General features: G+C 45.3%; 1 protein-coding gene across 39 annotated transcripts in view; it reads left to right on the top strand.

Annotated features, from left to right (window-relative positions):
- Positions 1 to 27,149, top strand: part of SCRIB (scribble planar cell polarity protein) — a 121,548-nt gene that overhangs the window by 30,795 nt on the left and 63,604 nt on the right. For 34 of the 39 annotated variants that reach the window (XM_068933688.1, XM_068933697.1, XM_068933691.1 and 31 more), the window contains exons 7-20: positions 828 to 902; positions 994 to 1,138; positions 1,495 to 1,613; positions 2,237 to 2,436; positions 4,124 to 4,290; positions 4,939 to 5,063; positions 6,284 to 6,409; positions 6,935 to 7,168; positions 7,643 to 7,960; positions 10,114 to 10,176; positions 20,922 to 21,011; positions 21,609 to 21,686; positions 23,887 to 24,201; positions 24,719 to 24,799. In XM_068933688.1, coding sequence (XP_068789789.1) covers positions 828 to 902; positions 994 to 1,138; positions 1,495 to 1,613; positions 2,237 to 2,436; positions 4,124 to 4,290; positions 4,939 to 5,063; positions 6,284 to 6,409; positions 6,935 to 7,168; positions 7,643 to 7,960; positions 10,114 to 10,176; positions 20,922 to 21,011; positions 21,609 to 21,686; positions 23,887 to 24,201; positions 24,719 to 24,799 — 2,136 coding nt within the window. The remainder of the gene's footprint in view (positions 1 to 827; positions 903 to 993; positions 1,139 to 1,494; positions 1,614 to 2,236; positions 2,437 to 4,123; positions 4,291 to 4,938; positions 5,064 to 6,283; positions 6,410 to 6,934; positions 7,169 to 7,642; positions 7,961 to 10,113; positions 10,177 to 20,921; positions 21,012 to 21,608; positions 21,687 to 23,886; positions 24,202 to 24,718; positions 24,800 to 27,149) is intronic. The other 5 variants (XM_068933730.1, XM_068933693.1, XM_068933725.1 and 2 more) reach the window with 1 other exon arrangement.

Here is a 27,149-nt window from a genome sequence, read left to right on the forward strand (position 1 = left end):
CAGGACCATTCCATGTTGTTCCTAGCAGTGAAGTTAGCCAAGCATGGGGTGTGTGCCCTTGGGATGGGGTGTGCCACTATGGAGGGCTCTAAGAACATTGAGAGCCAGAACAGAATCTTGAGCTCCTCTTGATATGCAGGGGCATCAGCAGTGTTCTTTAATTTTGCAGCTATGGATTAAGTTGTTACTGAATCCTGCTCCTAATATTCTGGAATGCTTTTTGGTGGAAAGCTACCTAAAATGGGAGACAAAGGAGCTGGCTGGCACGGTTTGTTTTGCCCAAGGCTGCACCCTACTTGTGAGAACAGTTTTCTGACACTTGAACTGCACCTCAGTGGTGCATTAACTCCAGAACAAAATGATAATCAGTGTGTACATTGTTGTTTGATTAAAAACATAGTGATGCAATGAATGTATGTCTGTCATGGCTGATAGTGTTCATACATCATATTGGAGTGGCCGGTGTTATCAGAATGTTTTCATTCATGTCTATGAGGAGAAGACATATTTCTTCTGTGAGACCAAAATCTCCAAAACCCTATGTAGCTCTTGCCTGCTACCAGACAGCCCTTGCTGTTGTCTTCCATGTTTCCTGTTGGGAACTTCTGTAGCCAATATGCCAGCCCAGACACTTCCAAACATATGTGCTGCTGCATTGTGGCATATCAGCATGTTAGTATCATAAACTGTTTGGTGAGTGGGTTTAGGAGGTATGAAAGCTGTCACAATGTCTGGCTTTTCAGAGGTTTAGTGTGATGTGGAGCATCCTAGAGTAGTTTCTCCCCTTTGGAAGGAGCTGACATTATTACTCTCCTGATCTGTTACAGCCAGATACTCTGGGAGCATTGCCAAACCTGCGGGAGCTTTGGTTAGACCGGAACCAGCTCTCAACCCTGCCTCCAGTGAGTACCTGTTCAGGGCCATTGTTTCATTGCTTTGCTCCCTTCCCCTGCTGCTCCCTTGAGCCATATAGTGTCTTTTTTCTCATCCTAGGAGCTGGGCAATCTGCGCCGCTTGGTCTGTCTGGATGTGTCTGAGAACAAGTTGGAGCAGTTGCCCAACGAGGTCAGTGGGCTGGTAGCACTGACAGACTTGCTGCTGTCACAGAACCTGTTGGAATGCATTCCGGATGGGATTGGTGAGTACTGTGGGATGGGCACCAGGGCAGAAGCCTGTACTGCCCCCAAAAGTGTTCCTCAAGGCTTCAGGCAAGAGCGTATATAACAGGGTATTAAGACTTGCTGAGCATAGTCAGCGTAGGAGACGGCAGGAGCAGTAGAAGGTGTTGGTGAGCAGAACTTTACAGGACAAGTTCAGGTTCTTGATCTGCATTATGCATGGATGGAAGCTGTGAATAAGACTGGTGAGGAGGAAGATTAGTGCCAGTGTTGTTAGGTTAGATAATCCCTGGTGGGAGGCAATTCAGCCAGATGAACATGGGACAGTGTATTAACTCTGTGACAGAGTTCACACCTAGCTTGTTGCCCTGGCCAGGTCAGCTGAAGCAGCTCTCCATCCTGAAGGTGGACCAGAATCGACTGACAGAGGTGACAGAGTCAATTGGAGACTGTGAAAATCTGTCAGAACTCATTTTGACAGAGAACATGCTGACAGTAAGTATACTTGCAGCTACCCCTGCCTCTCCTGTGCTGTTCAGTTTAGCTGCACACCAGGAATCCTTTCCCATCCTCTGGTCTCTGAGCCAGATTTTTCAGCATGCTCTGACTGCTGTCCTTCTAGGTGCTTTGCTTCACAGAGATTCACCTAGCTCAGAGCCTCCTTGTGAGACCCTGGCGGAAGCTGTTTTTTCTAGATAATTAGTTGAAAAATTCTCTAAGATAGACAGGATGGATCAGTCCAGAAGCCATTCAGTCTGATGGGTCCAAGACTACATGAAAGGCCTCTTTTGATCAGGGGTCACACAGGAATGTAAATCAAAATGGACCTGCTCTAAACTGTTTGCAGCCTGATTGGTAAAACACAAATATTGGGAAGGGCCATGTGCAGAAAAATCTTTGCTGGTGGTGTTCTGGCTGTGCTGTGCTGAGGTGAATAGTTTACATGTGTAACAAGCTGTGAACCTGTGGGAAAATCTGGCCCAAGGTTAAAGTGAGAACTTTACTGAAATCTTGTCTATTAGAAAAAAAGGCAGCTTTTTTTTCATAAGGCAGAGGGGTTTATACCCGCTATGCCATTCCTATCTGGTATAACAACTCAATCTTTATCTCCTTCCTAGGCCCTACCAAAATCCCTTGGGAAGCTGACCAAGCTGACTAATTTGAACGTGGATCGAAACCGGCTAACATCCCTTCCAGCTGAGATTGGAGGCTGTGCCAATTTGAACGTGCTGTCCTTGAGAGACAATCGCCTGGCACTCCTGCCACCAGAGCTTGCCAACACCACTGAGCTTCATGTCCTGGATGTGGCAGGGAACAGGTAAACAGTAGATGGGGTAAACAGGCTCGTAGGCGTGTTCCTAAAAAGGCTGGTGTGAAGGAGGAGTGTGGGCTGGGCCCTGATGTATTTTGGGAAGCATTGGATCTGTGCTGATCCTAAGGGCACAGAAGTGTTAGGAGAGGCCTAAATTGGCAGCTTAGACTTCTGGAAAGAGGGAATGTATCTGTCAGCCCTTGCCTGTTAAGCCCTTCTCCATGTTAACTTGACATAGAATAGAACTGTTGCAGGGGTGTGTGGGCGTTTTGCTATCAGTGTGTGTGGAACAGAGATCTAGGGGAATCCCTGGTCCGCTTCTTCCTGCCTTCCAGATTTTGTAAGTTTTGTGTAATCAGTTCTCAGGTAATCGATGCCAAAGCCTTATGATATGCATCAGATTCTCTGTGACTGCAGGCATAAAAAGCTGACTTGCCTCTGAATGAGTACAGTATTCATTCAGTCTCTTCATCAGACTTTTCCTAGTCTAGTAGAAAAGCACCTCCTACTACTCTCATCGTCCGACCGCTTCCTACACACAAACATATGCATAGTCGTCATCGTAACGTACAAGCTCCAGAGTGGCTTTTGGTTTGATCTGTTTCCCTTGTGAAGCCTGTTCAGCCTTCAGCCCTCGGCAGTGGCCTGAAGTGAGCACCAAGCTCGCTGTCAGTTTTGTGTAAATAAGAACGTTGTATTTTCTCAGTAAAAAGCAGTCTTTGCTCGAAAAGTCTCTCTCTCAGCCCATAGCATAGGGTGTGCTCTGGCTATGACCCAGCTGTTGCTTGATTCCAGGTGTCTGAGGATTGCACGAGGCACACTTAGTTCTTATTCTTCTGCTTCTCTCCAGCCAGTGCCAGCTCAACTTCTCCATTGTTTTGCCAATGTCACTGGGATTTTGCCAACATTTTCTGTGCTGCTTAGGTGCCTCGCTGGGATTGTCAGCGTTTATAGGGTAAAATTCAGTCTGAATAGTGGCTCAATACAAAGCACAGCCTGAATGCCACTCAGCAAAAAATTGTTGCATACTAAAATTCTGTACTTTATGCAGGAATGGAGTTTTTTTTTTTTTCTCTAGAGATTTGTATGTGGTTCACTGGTTGCATCTGTGTGCTGACATACTATTTGGAGGTAGAGAAGGCAGAGTTTCTGCCCAGTACCATGTGACAGGCAGCAGTGTAATGGTTTGGGGCTTTGCTGTTTAGAAACCCTAGAATTCAGAGACTGGATGGACTAGTTCAGGCTTTCATATAAAAAAACAAAACTGTGCAAACGTTTGTAGTCTGGTCTGAAATCTGCCGATTTTAGCTACAGTCTCATTAGCTGAGGCTTGTGTTTCTAACCAAAGTTGGAAGCTGACCAGACCTTCTGTTTGGAACAGCAGTCCATGAAAGCATCATTTTTTCTGCTTTCAACCCCCTCTTTGAAGTTCACCATTTCCACATTGTTGATAAGAGTTGTCATCTGCTAAAACCTGGTATGGGTTCCTTGTGGGTTACTGGAGTCCAGTTTGTGGCTGTGGCAGAGCCACATGCAGCAGCATGAGCCAGCTGCTTCAGGGTGTACAGGAGTGAGGGATCCTCCAGTGGCTTGGTTCTATCCTTCTCTAACACAGATAATGCCGTCTGGGGTTGCCTGGAAGTTCCTTCATGGCCAAATAAGTTTAATCAGCAGTTCTTCTTTTCTCTTGCAGACTGCAGAACTTGCCATTTGCTTTGACGAATCTTAACCTGAAAGCCCTCTGGCTGGCAGAAAATCAATCCCAGCCCATGCTGAAATTTCAGACAGAGGATGATGAAAAGACAGGAGAAAAAGTTCTCACTTGTTACCTGCTTCCCCAGCAGCCCTCTCCCAGTCTAGGTAAGAGGCTGCATCATGAATGCTGTCTGCTGTACCACGCACTCTGCAGAGTGCCGTAGAGAAGAGGCCATGAACCGTACTGATCCAGGTTCCACTGCCTGATCCCTTAGCCTTTTCTCAGGGGTGCCTTCCTCCCTGCCTTGGCCTGTTTTTGGTTACTGTGGTAGCCGTACCAGACTTAGTGTCCTGACTGGCTTTTGGCAACTTTCCAAGGCAGAGATTATTAAACAGAAACTGCTTCCCTGTCAGGTGGTGAAGACGCTGCAGCCTAGTCTTCCAGTCTTCTGCTTTTATCTGTTGGCTGAGTAGTTCATTGTCTGTAAAGTTTGCTTCCTGACATGATGACGTTCTTGCGTCAACAATTCTGATTTGTGCCTTAATCCTGCCTTTTTCCTTCAATGCTTGGGTAAGATGTGCTAAAACTGAACCCTTCGATACCCTTTGTAGGGGCTATCATGGATCTGGCAAGAGGCATACCAGAGATGACAGGATCTGGAGGCTTTATCCTTTGTCCTCAGTGCCTCTGCAGCTTGATGGCCATGGGCAAATACGATAAAGTGTTCTAATGGGATGAGAACTGTCTTTTGTCCAAGCCCACAACTCTGCTCATTCAGAAAGTAGCTTCCACTTTGTTATCCTTCTCCCCAGAGAATTTGTTGCAGAACAGTGTGGATGAGAGCTGGACGGACACCAATTTAAACAGAGTCAGCGTGATTCAGTTCCTGGATGAGCCCAAAGTGGATGATGAGGAGGAGTCTGGAGCTGAGAGAAGGGTAAGAAGGATTTCTAGGCTTGTTAGCTCTCTGTAGAAATATGGACATAATCTACAATTTTTTCCTAGTACAAGGAGCCGTTATGGTGTTCCTGTTTCACAGCCCCTGTACTATTGCTGCAAGCATGTACTATATTTTTGCAGTCCTGAGGGCATGAGATTCCCTGAGGAGACAAGCAGGTATAAAAGCAATTGCCCTGAGAGCCTTTCTGCAGACTTAATTTTGACAGCCATCACGTGAGAGTTGAACTGTGCCTGCTAACCTGTCTGTGGAGCACTTGCTATCCCAGAGATTCTGATGGTCACAGCAGTGTTAGTACTGGATTGTAGTTGGCCCCCCTCTATGGAGAAATGCAACACCTCCAAACCTGAGCCAGACAATCTCCAACCCGCTCCCCTCTCTGGAGCCACATGCAGTCTGATGCTGTGGAGTATCCTGTAACTAAGGTGGCTGAACTTTATAACTCTAGACAGAAAACCTAAAAACATATGGCAAATCATTTTACTTTAATTCCAGGTGCAAAGGGCAGGATCAAAGTTTCAGTTTTCAGCAAGCACCACATTGGTTTAAATGTCCTGCAGGATTTCTTGCTCTTTTCATCTTGTCGAGAGAGATTATCCTGAGATCTGAATCCTTCTAATAAAAGATAATTGGCTGGTCCCAGTGCTGCATCTGTCCTTGCAGCACTGAGATCTTTTTCCTGCTGATGTTTGGATTTTTTTTAATTGTTATTAATTTTAAAATGCTGAATGTTTTGACTCCTGTTGTGAGGTGGACCCAGCTGAGCATCAGAAGTTCTGCTGACACAAGAGTTTGTCAGACATTTTAAGAAATGTCAGACAGATCAAGAAGAAATTCCACCTGTGTGTTCCTCTAGGGGTTTCTGGGTTGACTGTGTCATGGTGTTTGCAAAGACTGAAGCACAGTTTAAAACTTCCTGCCTGCATAACTTCTCCCAGTCCCTCTATCAGTGAGCGGGATAATGCCCAAGACGAATATCTGAGAAGTGTAATCTTTCATGTCTGTCCTCTTCCCAGCTGCAGGCTGTAATAGAGGAGAGACCTGGATCACATCCTGCAACGTGACAGTTAGATTGGGTCCAGCTGGAGCTCTATTGGTCTGATTAAAGCTTGTCATTTGAACTGACAATTCAGTCTTGAGGCATGGTGCATGTTGTTCTGGCTGTTGAATCTCCTGCTCTGAGTGTTTTTCTTTGGTAGGGCTTACAGCGCAGAGCAACCCCTCATCCCAGTGAGCTGAAGGTTATGAAGAAAGTGATTGAAGTTCGGCGCAATGAGGTATATGCTGCAAAGCCTGACACAGACCTGAATTCTCCTAACTCAGAAGTAAGTGCTGTTCACTAAGAAATAGATAACCATAGACCCATGCATAACAGATTTGGAGAACGGGGAGACAGTGCTTGTAAGCTGGGCATGAACAACTTATTTAGGGGAAAGGTTGGAATGAAGACCCCTGGTGGCAGGGGTCACTGACATAGAGCAGAAGGTTCAACCAGGATACAGAAAAGGGCGTAAGGGGAATTGTGTGCGTTAGTGCCACTCTTATCACGGTACAGGGAGAGGAAAATAAGGCTCTGATGTTCTGAATAAAGAATGATGGGAGTAGTGTGTTTGACGGAGATGTCTTGCTGCCCAGGTGTAATATTGAGAATAAATGCCCACGCAGATGGTGGAACTAAGGTGGACCTAGATGAGAAGTAGCAGACTTGACAGGGAAGGCAGCAGCTAGTCTGAAGAAAAAGGTGATTCTGTTGGCACTGGATCGTATTCCACCTTGTACCAGTCACGTTACAGTGCTCCATCTGCTGCTTTGGCTTTCATCTTGACTTTTACAACCTATTGTCCTCCCAGGAGAAGAGGCTGAGTGCTATCTCAAATCGCAGTGAGGACTCACACCTTTCCAACAGCACTGCCTCTGCTGACTTTCGGGGAGAGGAGCAGGGAGAGGAAGGAGAGAGGAACTGGCCAAACGGGCGGGTGCCTGAGATGCAAGAGCTGGAGAAGGAAGCAAAGCCAGGAGCTGAAGGGGAACATAAAGAAGCAGCTGACCAAGAGGAGGAAGACGTGGAAGTGGAATACAATGAGGTAGGAGCCTAGGAGCCACAGCAAGGTCATGATGAAAAAGCAGAAGGACCTGAAAGTTTCAGTGAAAACGATAAATGGGTGTACAGAGTCAGCTGGCCTTCACTGGAGGCAAATGAAGCCCATGGATGCCCAAGTGTGAGTAGAGATTCAGGGAGGCTGTGGGAGCTGGGTACATGGGAAACTAGGAAGGATAACGTGGGAGCCAGGCAGGGACTGTGGGGAAAATCAGGGTTACAGGATTGAGTGTCCTCATTCCTTGGAACTGACAGGAGATGTGTCTGGGTGAGGGAGCTGATATGGAAAAAGAGAAGTGCGGTGGAAGTTGTAATGAGTGTTCCTGCATCTTCTGTAGCATAAAAGCAGCAGCACTGGCTTTGCCTGTATTGGCAGTGGAGGGACAGCAGGTTTCTGTGCTGCCTCCAGGTATAGCTGTTGTCTGAGGCTCACAGCCTTTGGGGGGCTTTGCCTTTGTAGCCCACTGTACACTTTGCTGAGGACACACTGATACGGAGTGAGGATGAGGATGAGGATGAAGAACGACCATTCCCAGTGGAGAAACAGAGGCTAATCCGCAAGGACACACCCCATTATAAGAAACACTTTAAGATAACTAAACTGCCCAAGCCAGAGGCAGTGGTGGCACTCCTGCAGGGGCTGAACAGTGATGGAGTCCCCAAAGAGGAAGAGGAGTTAGGAGGCTGCAGTAACAACACAGAGCCTGAGGATCAGGAGGAAGCATGGGATGAGGATGATATAAAGAATGGAGCTTTATCCACTCAGCCGTCAGTGAAGGTAAGGTCTTGTGGGGAGGGGGGGGGGTAATCAGAGGGGTTCCAGATGTCCCTTCTGCTGCTTTGAACTCCCGGGTCTGGTGCCAACAAAAATATTGGCAAGAGGCTCTAGCCCTTCAGGAGAGACATACTTGAGGGTGGGAGAGCTGAAGTTCATTCTGGGGCTGATACGATTGTCCAGTAGCCTTGCTACGTTGCTTATGTCTGACTCCTTTGCTGTGTTTAAATTCTTGCACGCTCCCCACCTGTGTGTGATACTGTGTTCTGTGCTGCAAGAATAGTTCTTTTGTCCTATCACTGACAGGTTATTTTGTTCCTTTCAGTTGCGTCTTCACTTACTGGTTGTTGCACCTCATCTGCAACAGGGTGAGCTGTGTCCCTGGATACATTCTAATCTCCTCAGACTTATGTTCAAGCTGCTTGCAGCTGTCCTTTTTGCTGCAGTGCTCCCTGGAGAGGAGTGGGCAATGAGAGCAGAAAGGAGCATGCACGCTGTGCCTGCTCCAGTACAGATGCATTCTGATGATGTGTGCACTGGGATTTGGGGGAACCAGTGCTCTGGAATTTTGCCATTGCCATGGTGAGCTTTACTGGTCATGCTGGGAGTTGATGAGTCCTTGGCTCTACTCAGCTGAATCACTCACTATACTTGACCAGGGACACATGGAGACTTTTGCTTGGGGAAAGATGCTCACAGTAGAATAGAAGTGTATACTGATGAGGGACAGTGCATGAGGTCAGGCTCATTCTTGTTGAAGTTGCTGATAATTTTGTGAGGTTATTTAATGGGCAGGGATAGGATGGGGCTGAATCTCCATCATAGTATGACATCCACAGATCCCATGGATAAGATTTGGGTCTCTGAAACCGGTGTAAGATGTTGGAGTAATGGCTATTCTTGCTGTGTGCCCCTCTCCACCCTCTCTTGGACTGCTGGGATCAGTTCCACCCCACACTGGAGTTCAGATTGCACAGGGAAGGTTCTTGCGCTCAATCTTACTTTGAACTTTTCCCTCGGTAGATGCTTACCTTGCCCTGTCTGCGCTGGTACTTGCTCTCTAGGGACCAGACATGAAGTTTCCTTGCTGTTCATGAAATTCTTAAGAGTAAAAATGAGTTGCTGCTGCTGCTGCTTGTAAGAATGTATGAGGCCAGCTTGAGTCCTCTACATCAGACCTGCCATTACTTGGGAAATATCCTGACCCAAAAGACTTATTTTAGTTTGGGCCTCAGAAGTAGGGATACACTGCCCCCTTGGCAACATCTACAAGGACTTGAGACCACAGGTTTGGTATCTCATTATTAAAAAGTCATCTTTGTTATTTACTAAGACTTCTGCCTGGAAATAACAGTTCTTCTCTTCTTGGGGCTGGGCTGAATGCCTGCTCCATGAAGGCAGGTTTGCTAACTTACCTCCTGAGCTGTGTTCCAGAAATGGCAGTGACGAGAGCAGTGTCCCTGTGGAGCAGAGTCTCAAGAAGCATTGCACATGTGTTGAGGAAGGAGATAGAACAAGGTGTGCAGGAAGCTGAATCCTTGAACCAGAGCATTTTGGGTTTTGTTGTTGGTGGTTTTGGTGTTTCTGCTAAGATAGTAGGTTTTTGAGAGAAATTCCAAGGTTTCCTGCATTTGGGAGCAGAATCCTATGGCATCTGTCCCACCAGAGCCTTTCCTCTTTGCAGGAGTGAGCAGTGCAGTTTGATTTGAGATAGCCTCATTCCTGTGCAGCAGCTGGGTGGCACCAGAGGGCCGTTTGTGCTTTCCTCTTGCGTTGTTTAATCTTCCTTCTTCAGTGAATGACTGGGCACCGAGGGGGGTAAAAACAGATATTAGTGTTCAGCTTGTGAGCTTGGTGGTCACATCCTCAGGGTGCCAACACAGATGAAATACTGCCTTTAAGATGTAGCTTCCAGTGAACTGGGCCAAAGAGTGCTGACACTCTGCATGTTGTGAGCCCGGGAGCAGCCCTGTCGCTGGTGCTCGCTGTGGTAGGTGGTAATTAGGAGTGGTGTGAGTGGGGTCTGCTCTGGTGCTGTGTGGCCAGACCTATCGGAATGGTGTGCGGTTGTGTGTTGGGTGGTGGTGGTAGTGGTGGCGGGTTTGGTTTATGCTCCACTAATCCGCATGCCTCTTTGCTGATTCCTGTCCTAACAGGGGGTGTCGTTTGATCAAGCCAATAATCTGCTGATTGAACCTGCTCGCATTGAGGAGGAAGAGGTCTGTACCATTCCTACTGTTCTTTCTCTGCCAAAAATCATTCAATCTGCTTGATTTGCTTCCCAGGCTCACCCATTGTTGTAGGGGGAACTCTGATCTATCTGGGTCAAGTGGCTTCCGGACCTGACTGATCACAAACACACAATGATTGTTTCCTCCCCTTCTTTCACCTCCTTTCCCTACCTTTCCATACCTGAGGTGAGAATGGCTGCTGCAGATCGAGATGGAAGAAATGCAGAAAAACAAAGAGGGGGCTGAGATGGAAATCTTATTTGCTGTACACTGAGGAAGGAGAAGGTGGAAGAAAATAAATGCGTACTTTCAGGGGTGATAGGTAGCGCTGAAGGAGCAGAGACCTCAAGAATCTGCTAATTGCTGTGTATGAGCTTCTGGGGAAGGGAGGGGAATCTAACTCAGGAGCCTGTGCCGTTGGGTGAGAAAGGTGGACGGGAGCTAATGTTTCTTGCATCTCATGCAGCTCCCCCATAGACGCCCCTGAAGTCTTCACATGCAGCCCTTTGTGACATCCCAAAGGGGTAGGTGGCACTAGAGGGATCGTAAAGCCCCATCATGTGTATGGTGTTCTGTGTCACAGTTTAAAGTCCTGTGTCTTGCTACCTTAGCTCATCCTCTGACTATGATTAACTTCTTGAATTTGTTTCCAACAGTTCAGTGGGCTTACCTGATCCTTTGGGTGAGTGAACTGCCTGCAGGCAGTACTTCCAGGGAACTGCAGGAAGCAGAATGTTACTGGCACTGGCAAGAGGCAGAAACTGTCAGTGCTAACTGCTTGCTGCAAGGATACTTCTTTCATGACAGTACAATAGTATCAGATCCATGTATTACATCAAGGTGCTGGCCTAATTGTCTCTGTGAACTTGCCTCTTTGCTTCTCCCTCGTGTGCGATGTGGAGACTTCTTTTCTTGGTTTTGGAATAAAGCTTGCTGGGAGGGAGGTGACAGAAATCCTTTCCATTTCAGGCAAAAAGTAAACTGGCTCCGTTGTGATCCACTCTTAGTGTGTCGTGAAGATTTGTCCATCTCCTTAGCTCTAGATCATTGAAAAACATATTCACATTTCTTGCATTTCTCTTTTGTATAGTTCTTCTATCACTCATAATGAGACAAAACTCAGCATAGCCAGGTGGTTCCTACTTCCTTCATTTGGGAACTCACTGCTCTTAGGGACTGGAGCATCTCTCCCATGAGGAAAGGCTGAGAGAGCTGGGACTGTTCAGCTTGCAGAAGAGAGGACTGAGGGGGAGGGGGTTTTATCAGTGTGTATAAGCATCTGAAGGGAGGGTGTAAAGAGGACGGGGCCAGGCACTTTTCAGTGGTGCCCAGCCACAGGACAGGAGGCAACAAGCACAGACTGAAACACAGGAAGTTCCTTCTGAATCTAAGGAAGAACTATTTTACTGTGTCTGTTATAGCTACACCAACAGGCTGTTTGCCTGAGCAAACTCTGCAAGGCCATTGCAGAGCAGAGCACCTGGTGCCTCTTGAGCAGTTCAGTGTAAGTTCATAATGCTGTCACGTTCCTTGTACAATTTTATACAGCTCTTAGAGGGAAGGAACTACTGATTGTGTGTTCTTTAAGCCAGAATCCTGAGCCAAAGATTGACCTCAGTAGAGTAGCAACAGAGACATCCACCTGATTTCTGTCAGCACCCCAACTTCAGGGTGTAGGGAGCCTGCCGTGGTGCATGCAGCTGGTATTTCCTGATCTCCCATGACTGTTAGTGCATATGGGACTCTGGTGCAGGTGAAGGAATAATTTTGTTAAAGCATAGGACTAGCTGATAAGATACCTGGATTCCATGGCTGACTCTCAATGTGTTGCCTCAGTCTCCATCTGTAGTATAGAAATGGCTGTATCTGGGTTGTAGGGAGGCTTCTACAGGGAAAAAGTGTATCAAGCTGCTTGTTTGAAGGCATGGAGTTGCACCTGGAATCTGCTTGGTTTAAGAGAATTTTCAAAGAAACAGAGCGTCCAACAAGAGCTACTATGTGGATTGACGATGATAAGGGAAAGAGGGTCCCAAGCTCTGTTTAAGTGACTTAGATTTCTTCGTATGAGATAATGGCTGATGTCATCCTTCCGGTTTTGCCTAGCCTTAACCTCTCTTCTGTAGAGCACAGTGAAAATAAGAGGCATGAAGGACTCTGCAGTGGCAAAACCTGTGCTGGTGGAGGAGCTTTGCACTGATGTGGAGGAGCTTTAGAGGTTTTTGCTTCTGCCATGGGGCTTTCACACAGCTGCACAAGGCCATCTAGAGAGGATGCGCTGGCAATTTCCCTCCCTAGGAAAAACCTAGACTGCTCTTAGAGGTTCAAAGCTCCTTGGCTGACTTTCTGGCCAGAGGGCAAAAAAAATGCTGTCGCCTTCCTCTGCTCAGTTGCGAAATCCTGTCACTCTACGGTCAGGAGTAAGTCTTGTCTTCTCCTTAAAGTAGTTTTGCCCTGTGGAAATTGCTCAGAAATGTCACCATTTACACTTGAACGCAAGCCTTGTGCTTATCGCCACAACTACTAGTTGCCAGAAGCAGACTGTGACAGCACAATTTGGTCCTGAAACATCCAGGCTTAAAGGGGTTCAACTTTGAAAAAGTTGATCCGTTCCATCAGGAATGTCCTGCCCTCCTGAGCAATCCTGTTCATCTCAGTGATGCTGCTGAAATACTGCCTTTTACTTGGACCTCTATGCCTTTACCTCTCTCTTTGTTTTCTTTTCTTTTTCTTATATTGTCTGCTGGGTGAGACCACTGTACTTATCAGTACGTTGTCAGGCTTTGAATTCTTATGTAGCAAACTTTATTTTCTCACAGAGTGAGCTGTAAATTTTAAGCCATGAAGAGATTTATTAATCTCTTTTGTATAATGCGAGATCATGTCACCTGTATTTGCTCAGCTGACTTGACTAGAGCATACCTTCTAACAGAGCATAATCCTCTTATAAAGTTGTCAAAAGATGCATTACCCCACTCTCTCTCTACTTAGTTTTTAAAATGGCTAATTATCCCATTGAGCAAGAAAAAATGTGCTATATTTTCTGTTTACATTTGTCTTTTAATTTCTAGCCATACAATTTTTTAAGGACCTTTTCCCACTGGGTTGAAGGGGCCTTACTGTTCTTTCTTGTTCTGCGACTACTTCCCTGCAGCATTTTGAAAATAGGGATGGTAATCTTTTCTTGTAGATGTTGAACTTTGCATTTAGGTCTATTAAGGTCATTTGGTCATTAGGTCATTTGAATACGATGCCCCTGCTAAGTGACAGCAATTACATGTGTGATTATTTCTTATTCATCTTGGTATGTCACACTGTGTCAGCTGCAAATTTTAACAGATCTGGAGCTTTTTTGAGACCCAGGTAGCAAACTGTGGAATGATTTCTCACAGCAATGAATAGCTACCTGCAGGGTTTCCTTTTCCTGCTCTAAGAGTGTGGCACACTCATCTGGTTTGCTTTCTCAGATAGAAAGAAACAAAAAGCAATAGAGGAGCCTCTTTTAACAAAGAGGGAAAAGGTGTTTTGTTTAAACAAAACGCTCCCCTGAAAATCTGATTTTTTCCTTTTGCAAATGGGGAAAACAGACTTTATATAACAGATACAGGTCTTGCTGCTTAGGACTAGTATTATACAGAAATGTAGGCATTAAAATAACACCCATAGAAATTAAAATTGGTCCCTCCCTCTAAAAATTGGTCCCTCCTTGCAAATTGAATAGCAGAGAGAGTGGTGATAGCCGAGAAAGAGAACTCTTAGAACAGTTTTGAGACTTTGTGGTGGATAGCATCTCCAGCTTGGATACAGGAACTGGAAGGAGACAAGAGTTGTTCAAATTGTGATAGTTTGCCCTTTCTGGAAGATATGCTTTGACTAACACACACATGCACACACACAATCCAGTGTGCTCAATTTGGGAACATCTAGTGGACATTTAAGAACAAGATAACATAGATTTGGAAGAAATATTGAAGTCAAGTCTCCTACAACCACTAGCGACATGTACTATACTCTCTTTCAAACTTTTTATTAAATATAGGTAGATCCCCCCCCATACCCTCTGCGCACCCATACACACACACTCAGGTTTTTCCTACTGGGAGGAAATTCCAGAATTCTACTTCTTAAATGATAAGAAAGCTTATTTTTAGGCTAAACTTGCATTTGTTAGTTTTTTGTTCTCGTTATCTTTTCTCTTGAAAAAATCTCTTTCCCGCTATCTGACCCTTTGTCTCCTTCTCTGTGGTAAATTTTTATGGACCTCAGTCACAACCCATTTCAGCCTTCGTTTTGCTACATTAAAGATACCAAATTCTTCTAGTCCCGTCTTATAAGATAGGTTCTTCATTCTATATCACTGTTATTGCTCTTTCATGCACCTGTGCTGTTTGAGTTCAACTTTATTGACTGGATGACAGGCCAGAGTTGATTCAGACTTCAGTACCCTAAATTCTGTAGTTTTCCTTCCACTTCAGATGTGGTAGTTTCTGTTCACGGATGTGAATTCTCTTTAGCTATGCTGCTTTCGTTCCTGCATTCAGCATCAACACCCTTACTGTGTTCTGTCCACCATACTATTTTGTGTACTTAAACATGTCTGTTCTCGTATACTGTAAAATAAGTGATGCCAGGTTTAACGTAAGAATTTTTCATCTATTTCATTGTCACCTTAGACAAACGCTTTCCCAGTGTATTGTCTGCCCTCAGCAGCAGCATTTGAAAATGAAGCACAATTCTTAATTGAGGCTAGCCAATGAAACAGATTTTAGAAAAAAGTCATAAATTCTCTAATCCTGTCAGCCTTTCAATTCTATATTAAATGAGATGCTAAAACGGACCTTTAGAACAATTAAATTATTGGCCTGGCGGGAGTTTCTAGGTGAAATTTTACAGTCTGAATGATGCAAAATATGCAAAATAGATTGTGTTAACAATTCAGAATGAAAAAGATTCATTAAGAATTGGAATAAAAGACCTTTTTAGCTGAAGAGAAAGAAATATAATGCATATCAATGTCACTCATTCCAGCTGAATGAGCAGGAATTCTATGAATAGGTTTTTGTCCTATTTTAAGATTTGAGAATGGTTCAAGGCTCTGTATCTTTGTCCAAGCCTCATTTTATTTTTCTTTATCTAAGAAGTTGAACGTTTGCATTTCCAATGGGACTCTGAATGTCCCGTTACTTTCCAATATTTATCCAGCCAATTCTTTTCAGGATCCTCTCTCTTGTTATCCACATTTTCATTACTGTGGCAGATCTGGGTGCCCTGAGCGTCAAATGAGGAGGAATTATTAGCTTCTTAAGGCCCTGTTTCTGGAATTCACTAATGAAAGAGCTAATCATATTTATATGAACCTAGAGATTTTTATTCATGATGTAAAAGTCATCATCAGTAGGAATTTCTTTTTTTTTTTTTTTAATTACATCATTTTTTCATCCTCACTTAATGAAATGTTGTCCAGGGACTTGGAATCTATGTGGGGAAAGGAGCCTGCAGGGATACAGCAGAGTGTTTAGCATTGCAGCTCCTCTGTTCTGTCTGTTCTTAATGTTGCTGTCAATCACTGGGACTTACAAGCCTTTCTTATGTGGCTCTCCCTCTGCTTAGCAGTAAGCTGGGTGGAGAGGTGTCAAGTAGGAAGGAGATAAAGTGCTTGGTTTGTGTGTTCTCTACCCTACCATCTCTACCTTGCAAGTATCCGTTCCCTTGATAACTAAAAAATCATCTGAAAGGAGGAAGAAACATGATCAGAGCCAAAAGAGTCTTCTGTTTGTTTGTTCCCAGCAAGCTGTCCCTGTACCGTGGCAGGATCATTCCTTCATGTTCCTTTTTCCATTGCTTGTTTTTAATTTAGTTCTCAACAGCTCATGCAATAATCCCCTACCTTCCATTTGCTCACTGATATTTGCAGCGTAGCCCATGTCCTCATGAGTTATTGCTTACTGAAGCCAGACAGATTTAGCTCTTCTAATCTTTCCTGGTGAGTCAGTGCCTCTGGCCCCTGAACTGTTATATGCCTCTTCTGTAAGTACCCTCTATTTTGTTGAGGTGTACGTGGAAAAAGGACATGCAGAGTTGAACGTGTGTCTGTATAAATACATCTCTAATGCTGAGTATGAGGGATTTTCTCCTGTACTGCTGTTGGGATGGCTGTGGGATTAGGAAGTCCAGACTTGAGTGAGACATGGTGATTCGTGCTCTGCTATTTTCCCAGCTTTTTGCAGACTGCAGTTTAGGATCTTTGGAGTGTTCATACCATTGAAGTAGACACAGGGGAGCTGCTGTCAGTGAAATTGTCTGATCTCTCCTTTCTCATTCATGCAATCGATTTGCACAGTATTTTGTGACAATAAATTGTGCAATTTAATTGTGCTTTGTACTAAAAAGTGTTTCTTCTAAGCCTGCTGCTGAAGTTTCATTGAATATCACTAATTGTTTTGTTTTCAAATATGGAATAATGATTTTTCTATAACATTATTAATGGCATGAGGAAGGTAAATATATCTCTATCCTTTCTCCTCCCCCTGTTCAAAGAATCCTCACTTCCCCTCATATGGAACTATTCAACGTTTTTTTTCTGTTAGTGGTTTGCATTAAGATCTGGCCTGATAAAGATCTCTGCAGGACACTGCTTCTTGGTTCTCCACTGATCACTAGTACTTGATCTCTGTTAGTTCTTAGCTTGTATAATGTACACTTAAAAATAGTATCATATGATGTCAATAAGAATGTCTTGTGGTAACAAGTTTCATGTTTTACAAAAGTCTGCTTGTTACAGTTATACTATTACTTTATCAGCCAAGTTTAGAACCTTGCCAAAGAATGAAATAGTGCTGTTTGGGGGGGTGCCGGGGGGGTTGTTTTTAGTTTTTTGTTTGTGTGGCTTTTGTATGTGTGGGTGTTTTGCAAGACCTAATTTTCATAAAATTCAGCTGCTTGTCATGAATTGTATCTGTCTAGTAAGAAGCACGTGTACTAGTTCTTCAATTACTTTTATGGAATTGAGGCTAGCATGACTGGTCTATAGTGGCAAGCATTGTTCTGTGTAACCTCTTTATCTAACCATGCAATGTGAATGCTATTTCAGGTTGTGAAGGTTCCAGAATTTAATAAATATTCTATATGCAGATCAGAGATCTTGGTCAACTGTTGCAACTCTTGGGTACAAGTTACCCAGACCTTCTAAGTTTTAAATAATTATTTGTTCTTTATTGATGATATTTAATGGAGTCTTTAGCTGCTGATGGAGTGAAATGTGCTTTGTCATCATCAGATGATGCATGTGCATCACCATGCTTCTATCCAAATACAAGTCAGAAGTATTTATTGCGTGTTTGGCTTTTCTGTGTCACTGTTGAGAATCCAGTCCCTTTTAAAGTTTCAAGTGATATGAATCCATGGATCAGAAACGTACCTGCCTTTAGACATATGGCATGTTTAAAAAAAAGATGTCTATGCATGCAGAAACTTGCTGCCTTCTGGAAATAAAACCCTAAAGCCCCCACTTCCTTAGATATGTCAGAAAGAGCAACTCAGCCTTTCAGCAGGCTCTGAAGTGCAACAACTCCATGCTTTGGCGCTATGAATCCTGTGAATATCTAGTTTGCTGCCACTGTGTCTGCTGTGCGCCTGCCAAGGGCAGGTTGCAAAAATCCTTAGCTGGCAGTTTGAAGGACACAGCACTGAATACTGTTCCAAGTCTAATAGGATAATGTTCAGATATGCCTTGGCCCCTACTAAAAAGTAAGCCTGTCCATGTGTGTTGCATTTCTAGTTTATGTGCTGCAACTTTGAAAATTTAGCATACAATCACAGAATGAAAGGATCAAGAGAATCTGTTAAAGGATAGCTAATTTAAAAACATGCAAGAAATAGGCTGGGATGGAATCAATCCTCGTTTGAGTGAATTCCTCAGAAATCTACTGGCAGAAACACAGACTGGGGAGGTGGACAGAGGAGAGGGGAGGGAAGCATACCTGCTTCCTTGGCTTATACTTTGGTGCGATTGATAGGAGAAATGGGCTTCTCCTTGTCTTCAATGGGCATTCAGGGAGATATCGGTGTTAGGCTGAAGTGATGGCTTTTTCCATTTTCCCATTCCTCCCTTCCCCGCTAGCACTTTCCCATGGAGGGCATGCATGCATGCCTGCCTGCCTGGAAGGAACTAGGAAGAAACACTGGATGTGTAGCCCAGTTAATGAAGGTTTGCCTATTCTGCTGATGTTGGGGAGCAGAATCAGATGAGTAACATGTTCTAGGTGGGGAAAATCACTGATTTGTTGTTGTGTGTGAGACGTGCCATTGTTGGGGTGGGTGGGTCCCTGATTCTGGAGGCAAAAATAGAAGAAGAGAAAAAACACGTGGGAAAGTCGCGGACAGTGATTGCAGAAGCTGTGTTGTTCTGGGCTATTAGGGCAATTGTTTGCCACGTTTCCAGAGTCTGTCAGTCTAGGTATCAGGAAAGTCAAGGCAGCTCTGAAGCAGCCTTGGGATAGACATGCTATCGGAAGAAATACCTTACAGTTTTAGTGGAAGAAAAAGCAGTGTCTTGGCCATAATGTGCAACACTAAATGTAAAAAAACTGAAAAGCCCTAATAGGAAACTGGATCCAGTTTCTTCTTTCTCAGGTTCATATTCACATCATTCTTTTCATAGACTTAAAATGACCATTCACCAGTTTGAGTTCTTGCAACACGGTCTTGGTGCAAGGACTCATTTGTTTGGGGTGTTTGAAATCTTCTTTCTGGCCTAAATATATTTAGGTCCAATTCATGTCTATTTGCTGTTGTTCCAGCAGTGTCTTTAAATTTAATTAGGTCTAATTCCTCCTTGGTGTTTTGTTCTTTCATTTTATTTCTATAGAAATGAAGCTCTTAACCCTCAGCCCAATTGACTTTTCTGACAAGGTCCCCCATGTTTTCGGGCAAGTTTCTATGAATCTGCAAAATGCATCTTTCTTTGTTGTTTATCTTTCATTTAGTTAAAACTTCATCAACTTATTGTGCAAATGGGAGCCGCTTTCTGGAAGTAGTAACTTTGTGAATTCCTCACTTTTTGTCAGAAGCATGTCAAAAGCGGCATCCTGTCTTAGTGAGTCAGTCACTGAACAAATCCATCAGCTACTTAATTTGGAAATATCTTTTATGTTATTAGAGTACTCTAGTCCATGTCTGGGAACCAGGTCTTCAGTGGTCTCTAGAAGTTTGTGCTGAATATAGATAGAAGTCTTTAGAACATTATTAAGATCCAGCAAGACTGGGGAGAAGAAAGGAAGTAGATATTTGTAGTTAGATCCAGCCGACTCCTTCACTCAAGTATGTTTGTCTAATCTATAACTTAGTTTACAGTGTGCTTTCAATCAATGATGTTCAGAGCTATCTCATGACCTCCGTATTTCTCTGTCTCACCTGAAGAATGCATGTCTTTCAGTACTTGGATTTCATTCAGTCACAAAGTCTTGCACCTGGGAAGATGTACTTAATGGACTGACTTGAATCGAGGGTTCCCTTGTGAAGGATCTGGCAGGAATTGTCAACTTTGCGATTGACTGGGCACCAAAGGAAATGGCAAAGAACTCCATTCTAGTTCTTCATTTCCTTTTTTTTTTGTTGTTTTGATCTTAGCAGAATGTGAAGCTCACACAGACTCTTGCTTCGGTCATTGTAGAAAGTAAAGAAGGATTTGTGGGGAGGGGATTAAGGAAGGCAAGTCTACTTCTTTTGCTGCCCACATTGTGGCCTGACCTAAGGCAAGAGGACATGATGTTGAAGGTAGACACCTCTGCAGCAGCCGCTCTCTGTTCTGGACTTTGTTTCCAGAGAAGTGACATCTGGAAGACAGCAAATTTGGTTCTCTCCAGGTGTCTATGTACTTTTCTTTCACTTATCTCACCAGCTCCTTGGTCCTTGGCCCTGACAGATCCCTGAGAGTCCTGTATCCCACTCCCTTCCATATATCCTACCACATGTTCTGCATCTTCTCTCTCATGACTGAGGCAGCAGGAACCGTTTACGCTAGTGTCCTGAATATAGACAGTTTCAGTTCAAGTCTGAGTAAAAGTATTGCTTTTGGAACTTGGGTGTAATTTGGTATGTGGAGGTGGGAGAGAGGAAGGAAAAGAGACTTCTGTATTGCACAGCCACAATCTTGATCCTGCCTGTGCAGAGGGGAGAAGAAGAAGGAGTCAACTGGACAAAGCAGATGGCTTTTTCAGACTTGCTTATTGGCTTTGCTCTATTGGTGGAAAGCAAGTATCTATCCAGAGTATTCTGGAAGAGGTGCAATTCTTGTTACTGCATGCTACTCTGGGGTGACCCTTAATCTCCCAGTAGTTGTATATAATTAGACTCCAAAGGGAGCCATGTGGTAGAGCTGGGCTGTGATGTGAACACCATCCCTGCTTCTTTGTCCAGTCCCATCCCACTGCTTCTCAGTTTACTTTGTGGTGGACATCTCATTCTGATGTGTTCATTACAAGCAAACTGACTCTTGGTCTTGAGATGTAGTTCAGGGCTCAACTGTGAAAAAGGCTTTGTTTGTCTAAATGTATTTTAACTTTGGTCCCTTTGAGGCATGGATACCACACCTTACACAGACATGTGAGCAGATGCATGCATATAAAGTTTGAACTCTTGTGCTTGTTCTCTTATGTACTCATCCCTTGCTCTTCAAGATGTTTTTGGCCTTCTTGCTGTCTGCGCTGACTTGTAACCTGTGTCTATTCTCCTTCCAGTTGACACTGACTATCGTACGGCAGACAGGGGGGCTGGGCATCAGCATCGCAGGGGGCAAGGGCTCTACCCCCTATAAGGGTGATGATGAGGTAAGACCTTGGGCCGTGTAATTATTGAAGCACCCACTTACAGGAACTAGTTCTCTGTAGCTCTGTTGGATATCCATATGTATCAGCCCTGCAGCCAGGCTGGGCTTTTGCAGAGCAAGGTGGGAGCAGTCTTTGACCGTGCCAGAAGTAAGAGGCTGACAGGGCTGAACAAGCTGTTGCCTCTGGAACCCAAGTTCTGGTACGTGCAAACTACTGACTACAATAAGGAGGAACAACACTGTCTTTCCCATCTGTGCCCTTATGTACAGGACTCAAAAGGGGAAGGGTGTGGGGTTGTCTTCCATGCATGTGGTGACATCAGCTGTGTCATATCCTCATCCCACTGGAAGAGGATTAAGTGTCGTTCCCTTTTCCACTTTGTCACCTGTGAGATAGCCCTGCAATGGGGCTTCTTTCCCCTTTGCACCAATTCCTGAATGAGGTGATGTGGCTGTCCTGTTTCCCCAATCCAGGGGATGAGATTGATGAGGGATTTCCCCTTTCCCTGAAACTGAGTAGGGCCGAATGTTCTCCTTCCACGCTCTCCAGGGCTCAGGAATGGGCTTCACCTCTTCTAACATGTAATTTTGTTTTCAGGGCATCTTTATTTCACGTGTGTCAGAAGAGGGTCCTGCAGCTCGTGCAGGGGTTCGTGTTGGGGACAAGCTCCTGGAGGTAAGAACCTAGCTGCTGTGAACAAGTAAATGACTTGAGCTAGTAATGACTAGGGAGTGCAGGGAGAGATGAGGTTTGATATTTATTTGCATCACACTGATCCATAGGCCAAATTAAGCATGAGGAGCTGTGCAAGAACAAAACAAAATCCCCCAGCTCAAAGAGCTAGTTGTTTAGTTGCTATTACCATTAATCCTTTGCTGTTTTATAAGGACATAAATTGCTCCTGCACTCATTCTCCCCAAATCTGAAGTGTTCCGTAACCTAGGCAGGTAGAGATACCAAGTGGTGTGTGCCAGCCTCTCCAAAAGGCTGAGCAGCCAGCCTGTACACCCACTATCAGTTTCTACTTTCTTAAAGGGTCAAAAGCAGACCCTGTAAGACAAACTCTTAACCAGAGGGCCTCTGCTTAAGATACCTTGTACCTGCCTCTCTTCAAATTATTTTAAACATGATTAATTATACAGACTCAAAATCCACTTCAGGAAGGACTGATTGCATCATGCAGGTAAATATCTATTGTTACAGTATTGGATTGAGGTCAGAGAAATAATTGGTCTGTATTTGTAGCACTACTCCATGTTCATGAGATCTAGTATGGTCTCTAGGTATGTCATGCACTCCTACTGGCTGCAGCCTACATCTTAGCTGTAGAGGCCTGGGCATCTGCCTGACTATAAGTTCCTTTCTTTCTCACTGCTTACCTGGCGTTGACCATAGGAGAAGTCACGTAAAGTGCTACGTGGTTCTTTATTTAAAAGTTTTTGTATTGGATTCATGAGATAAACTTCATTCTAGAGTTTAAAAAGCTACAGTGCTCGTTTGTGCAATTATCATAACACTGTCTTGATGACTTCATGAAGTCCAAAAGGAATATCCCCTTGATCATCTAGTGTGATATTTTATATATTGCCTTAAATGTCACCCAGCATTCTTGTGCTGAATATATCGTCTTGTATTTTGCTGCAGAGTGACTTCCAAAAGGGAGTCAGATCTTGAAGATTTTGAGAGATGAATTTTTCCTCCTTTCCTCAACAGTTAAATTGATGGCAGTTTACTATTTGATAGGAAGTAGATTCATCTTTGGTCATGGCTCTCGGAAAAGACTAATTCCTTTTATTTTTGATTTGCCTTCCTATGATACTCATTCATCTATGCCTCCTGCAAAAGTAGATGTACCCTCATAACATTTCTCAAGAGATCAGTCGTATTCCTACTAACATACTGTGTATGTCCACAAGTAAGAAATGGCTGAGGCACATTGGAGTTGGGTTGACTATGAATTGTAAGAAATACATCTTTACCCTTAGAATAAGGATATAAGACTTTGCTCAGTGATGAAGGCCATGATGGGGAGAAATTCTGAAATACCACTACGTAGAAAAGATGAGATATGAGCTTCTAGTGTTCAGATGGAGCCAGACAACCCTTCCTGTAAGTGTGTATTAACATGAAATGAAGCAGCTGCTATGAAAGGAAGATTCTTCAAGCTTCCTGGACCCCAACTTTGCAATTCCTTAATCTCCTGATGTGGTAGGACTTCATGTCTGAAGTCATGGAAACAAGAGTGGAGGGAATTGGGTTGCTTCCCTGAGGACTGCAGAACCTGCTGTCCTTCCTGAAAGTACTTTACCAGTTTTGCGTGGAGGGGAAGGGAATGGGTATCTCAGGTTATGAGGAGGTAGATGCCCTTCTTAAAGCTCAACAAGAAGTCATGTCATCCTGAGTTGCACTGAGATCTGTTAGGGGAGATAGGTTTTGGTGAGCAGTAACCTGACTGGGGGGGTTCCCGTGGGATGTGTGTTTGCTGTCTGTAGAGGTGTATCCCTGACATCACAGGTGACCCTGTATCACCTGACAGAGGTGACAGGAGAAGTTAGAGCTCCCTTGAGGGAGAATTCCTCTGGAAGAACCTTTACTCCTTTTGGCAGGGACTGTCCTTGTAGGCAGTGAGATAGGTATCACATCTTGTAGGAGCCTCTTGTGCTGTGTTCAAGTGTGAGGAAACTCCCTTGCTGGCAGCACATGAGGTCTGGGGTATCCCCGTGGAAACAAGGTGGCAATAGAGAGCTGTGTAGGAGATCAGCTGTATTTTTTGTGGGGCAGCAGATACTAAGGCTAAGGCTGGAGCTATCTGTGCAGACTGTTGGAAGAGCTCCCTGTGGAGTTCAGGATTGTGCCCAGCTCTCTCTGTCCCCAGGTGAACGGCGTGTCCCTGCACTGTGCTGAGCATCACGTGGCAGTGGAAGCACTGCGTGGATCAGGAAGCTCCGTCTCCATGACAGTTCTGCGAGAGCGGATGGTGGAGCCAGAGAACGCCATCACTGTCACACCACTGCGCCCTGAGGATGACTACAGTCCTCGTGAGAGGCGAGGTGGTCTACGCTTCCCAGAGCGGCCTGAGGGGACACCTCCAACAGAGAGATACTCCACCTGCCTCATGCGCAATGAGAAGGGTCTGGGCTTCAGCATTGCTGGTGGCAAAGGCTCCACACCCTACCGGGCTGGTGACACGGTCAGTGATGATCCCTGGGAGTGAAGGTGCTCAGTCACCAAATCTCTGCACAGGCTGTGGAGCAGCGCAAGGTCTTCCTCACTTTTGGCAGGAAGCAGCAGCATGGCCCAGGGACCCTGGGGCTGGTGGGCCAGGCAGGCTCTCTATCTTCCCTGTGCTGAGAGGCAGAATCTACTCTAAGCTGGGGATGGAGAGAAGCTCAAAAAGAGGTGGAGCTGAGACTGGCAATCCATGCCAGTGACATTTAATCCTGCCTCTGTCCTCTTGACTACATATATTCTGGGCTCAGGGCCACATGAAGGCTTTGCTGCAGCTGGAGGTTTTGCAGGTGGCTCTAGAAGCAGAAGAGGATTTGTGTGCAGAGTGAGGAATGACGGGGAAATGCCAGGGCAGAAGGGGAGGAGTCTGCTGATGGAAAGGGGCTGAGACTTTCCTAGTGCCAGGGAGCAATTCTGGGAGGCAAAGGCCCTGGTGAGGGGAAACACAGGCTGCTCTGACCTTCCTGACTGTATTTCAGGGGATCTTTATCTCACGGATTGCAGAGGGTGGTGCAGCCCATCGGGACGGGACTCTGCACGTAGGAGACCGGGTCATCTCGGTGAGTGTGGGTATATGGGGAAGGGCAAGACGGCCTGGCCGAGGGGTCTGACTCATTGCTCCCTGGGTAGCAATCACAAGTACAGCTCCCTGCCCTTCCTCAGACAGGAGCTATTTTCCTGTCACTGAAGCTGGAGCGTTGGAGTCCTTTTTTTCAGCTCCTTGACCATCTGGGAGAGCATTTAAATCTTGGTGGTTCGCCCCCTGCCTGTCACCAGTTTGTGACTGGCAGTGGGTGTAGTTAATGCCTCCCCTTTTCCCCACAAGTGCTGCAAGTGAGTACTTCCCCGAAAGGACTGCGTGCAGCAGTCCAGGCTGCCCTGAAGAGAGGGGATACTATGGCCCTGCCCTGGCCTGGGTCTCTCTCCAGAGCCTTGTAGGACAACTTTGGAGGCCTCTCCTGCAGTGCTCTAGGACATGTGGGAAGGGGAGCCCTTCTGGGGCACAGCTGACAACTGCTCCCTGTGGAAATCAGGGTGGCAGGGGTCAGTGCAGGCTGGAGAGAAGGAGGGCTAACTGAGAGTGCCGTGGGGCTGGACAGTGCGTATTGCAGTCCTTTCCCCAGTCTTTCATTTGAAACTCTGGCACCAGTTTTCCATGCTGTTTGTGTCAGTAGTATGAATCTCACTGCTGCCTTTAACCATCAAGTCTCTCTGCCTTATGTGTCACCTGCTCCTCCTTCCTGTGGCGAGAGTCTGCTGAGTCTCCTCACCCTCTTCCCAAGCTCGCATGCTGCCTCTGAGTGAATGAAAGCTCCTGCATCCCTAGTGCTGGTGGTGGGTTTCCAATCCAGCTGCTGTGGTAAGAGCACGTGTTACCACAGGGCTGGTGTGTGTAAGCACTGATACAGCCTTGTCAGTGCTGGCTTCTGTCTGCTCTATCCCTAGGCTGGGGGCTGTGTTGTATTCTCTCTGGCACAACATTTTAATGGAGCTCTGGCCTAGGTCTGGCATTTCTATTGACAGGGGACCGGAAATGGTACAGACTCTCTCCTCCCTTGCTAATATTTCCCCCTGCTCCCCAAATCAAGCCACTGCCCTGCCGGCTAGCCTAATTCATTTGGTTTTAGCTCATCTTTTGATGCTCTACTGGTATGGAGGCATGACTGAGAGACCTCATTGTAGGCACACAGCCTATTGTATGGTGTTGACAGGCTTTACTTGTGGCAAGAAAGAGACACAAGATCGCAGAGTAGAGTTAGAAGTGAAACCTGCTTCCATGCACCTCCTCACCCCAACCCTCCATTAGCAGCTATATTTGTTTCCATAGGCAACTTCCTAGAAAAAGCAGATGTAATTCCCTAGAAACAGCTTGTAGTGTCTTCAGACTGCTCTATATGGGCTCAAGGCTTATAAAACTCAGGAGCATTAATAGATTTTGATATGGATTAAGGCCTTGCTGTCGTTGGTCCTCTGACACACCTTGCTGTCATGAAGAATGCAGTGTTATTGCATAGACAGGAAATATGTCCATGCTTGAGAGCATGTTCCTGTGTTGAGGTGTGTGCAGGAATAAGAGATGTGGTGCTGAGCATCAGCTACAGCTCAAACCCTTTGATCAGTGTGATAGGAGCAAATTATTATCTTCCAGGGAAATACTTGCCTCGTCTGGGCATTTCACATAACTTCCTCTACTTTCCAGCAAGTGTCTGACCTTACCATCTCCAGCAGCCTTGCCTCCTGGCAGCAGCTGCCATTCTGTGTTTCCTGTTTGTGGGATTTACTGCTAAGTAGGATGTCCACACGTTGGTGGAGGTAGTGTTATATCCTGAGGCCTCTTGTGCCTTCCAAGAGGTATTTGTCCTCAAGAATTTCTGCCTCTTGTAAGAGAGGTAGAAGCAGCTCTATATGTTTTACCCTGTTTGTGGCCAAGTCTGGCGCTAGCTTAGACCTGTGGTACTGCTCCTGCCCAGCAGTACAGGATGTTGAGAGTGTTCACTACAAAACAGTGCCCAGCTAACATCACATAAATTCACTACTTACTGCAACTCTTTCAAGGCACAGATCACCCATTGTTATTGTGAAGCTTTTCAGTATGTGATGATTCCTGGGACATGCTGTGCAGGCTGCAGATATTCCCTAGATCTGCCTGCATGAGGAAAGCAAGAGGGCCCTGGCAGGATGCAGGCAGTTTCATATGTCCCATTTGCCAAGGCCACAGTCTCCTAGTCATGCCTTTGTTCTCACTTTACCAAAGAATTTTTGATTTCTTAGGAAAAGAAATACAGCACAGCTTCCTATTCTCATCCTGTGCTCGAAGCCATCCTGGACTTCCCTGCAGGGAAGGACGGGGATGACTCCTTTTACTTGCTTCAGGGAGCTTTGAGTATATGGATTGAAGAGCCCAGCCTA

The sequence above is a fragment of the Struthio camelus genome, chromosome 2 (genome assembly GCF_040807025.1).
Source record: "Struthio camelus isolate bStrCam1 chromosome 2, bStrCam1.hap1, whole genome shotgun sequence".
Lineage (NCBI taxonomy): Eukaryota > Metazoa > Chordata > Aves > Struthioniformes > Struthionidae > Struthio > Struthio camelus.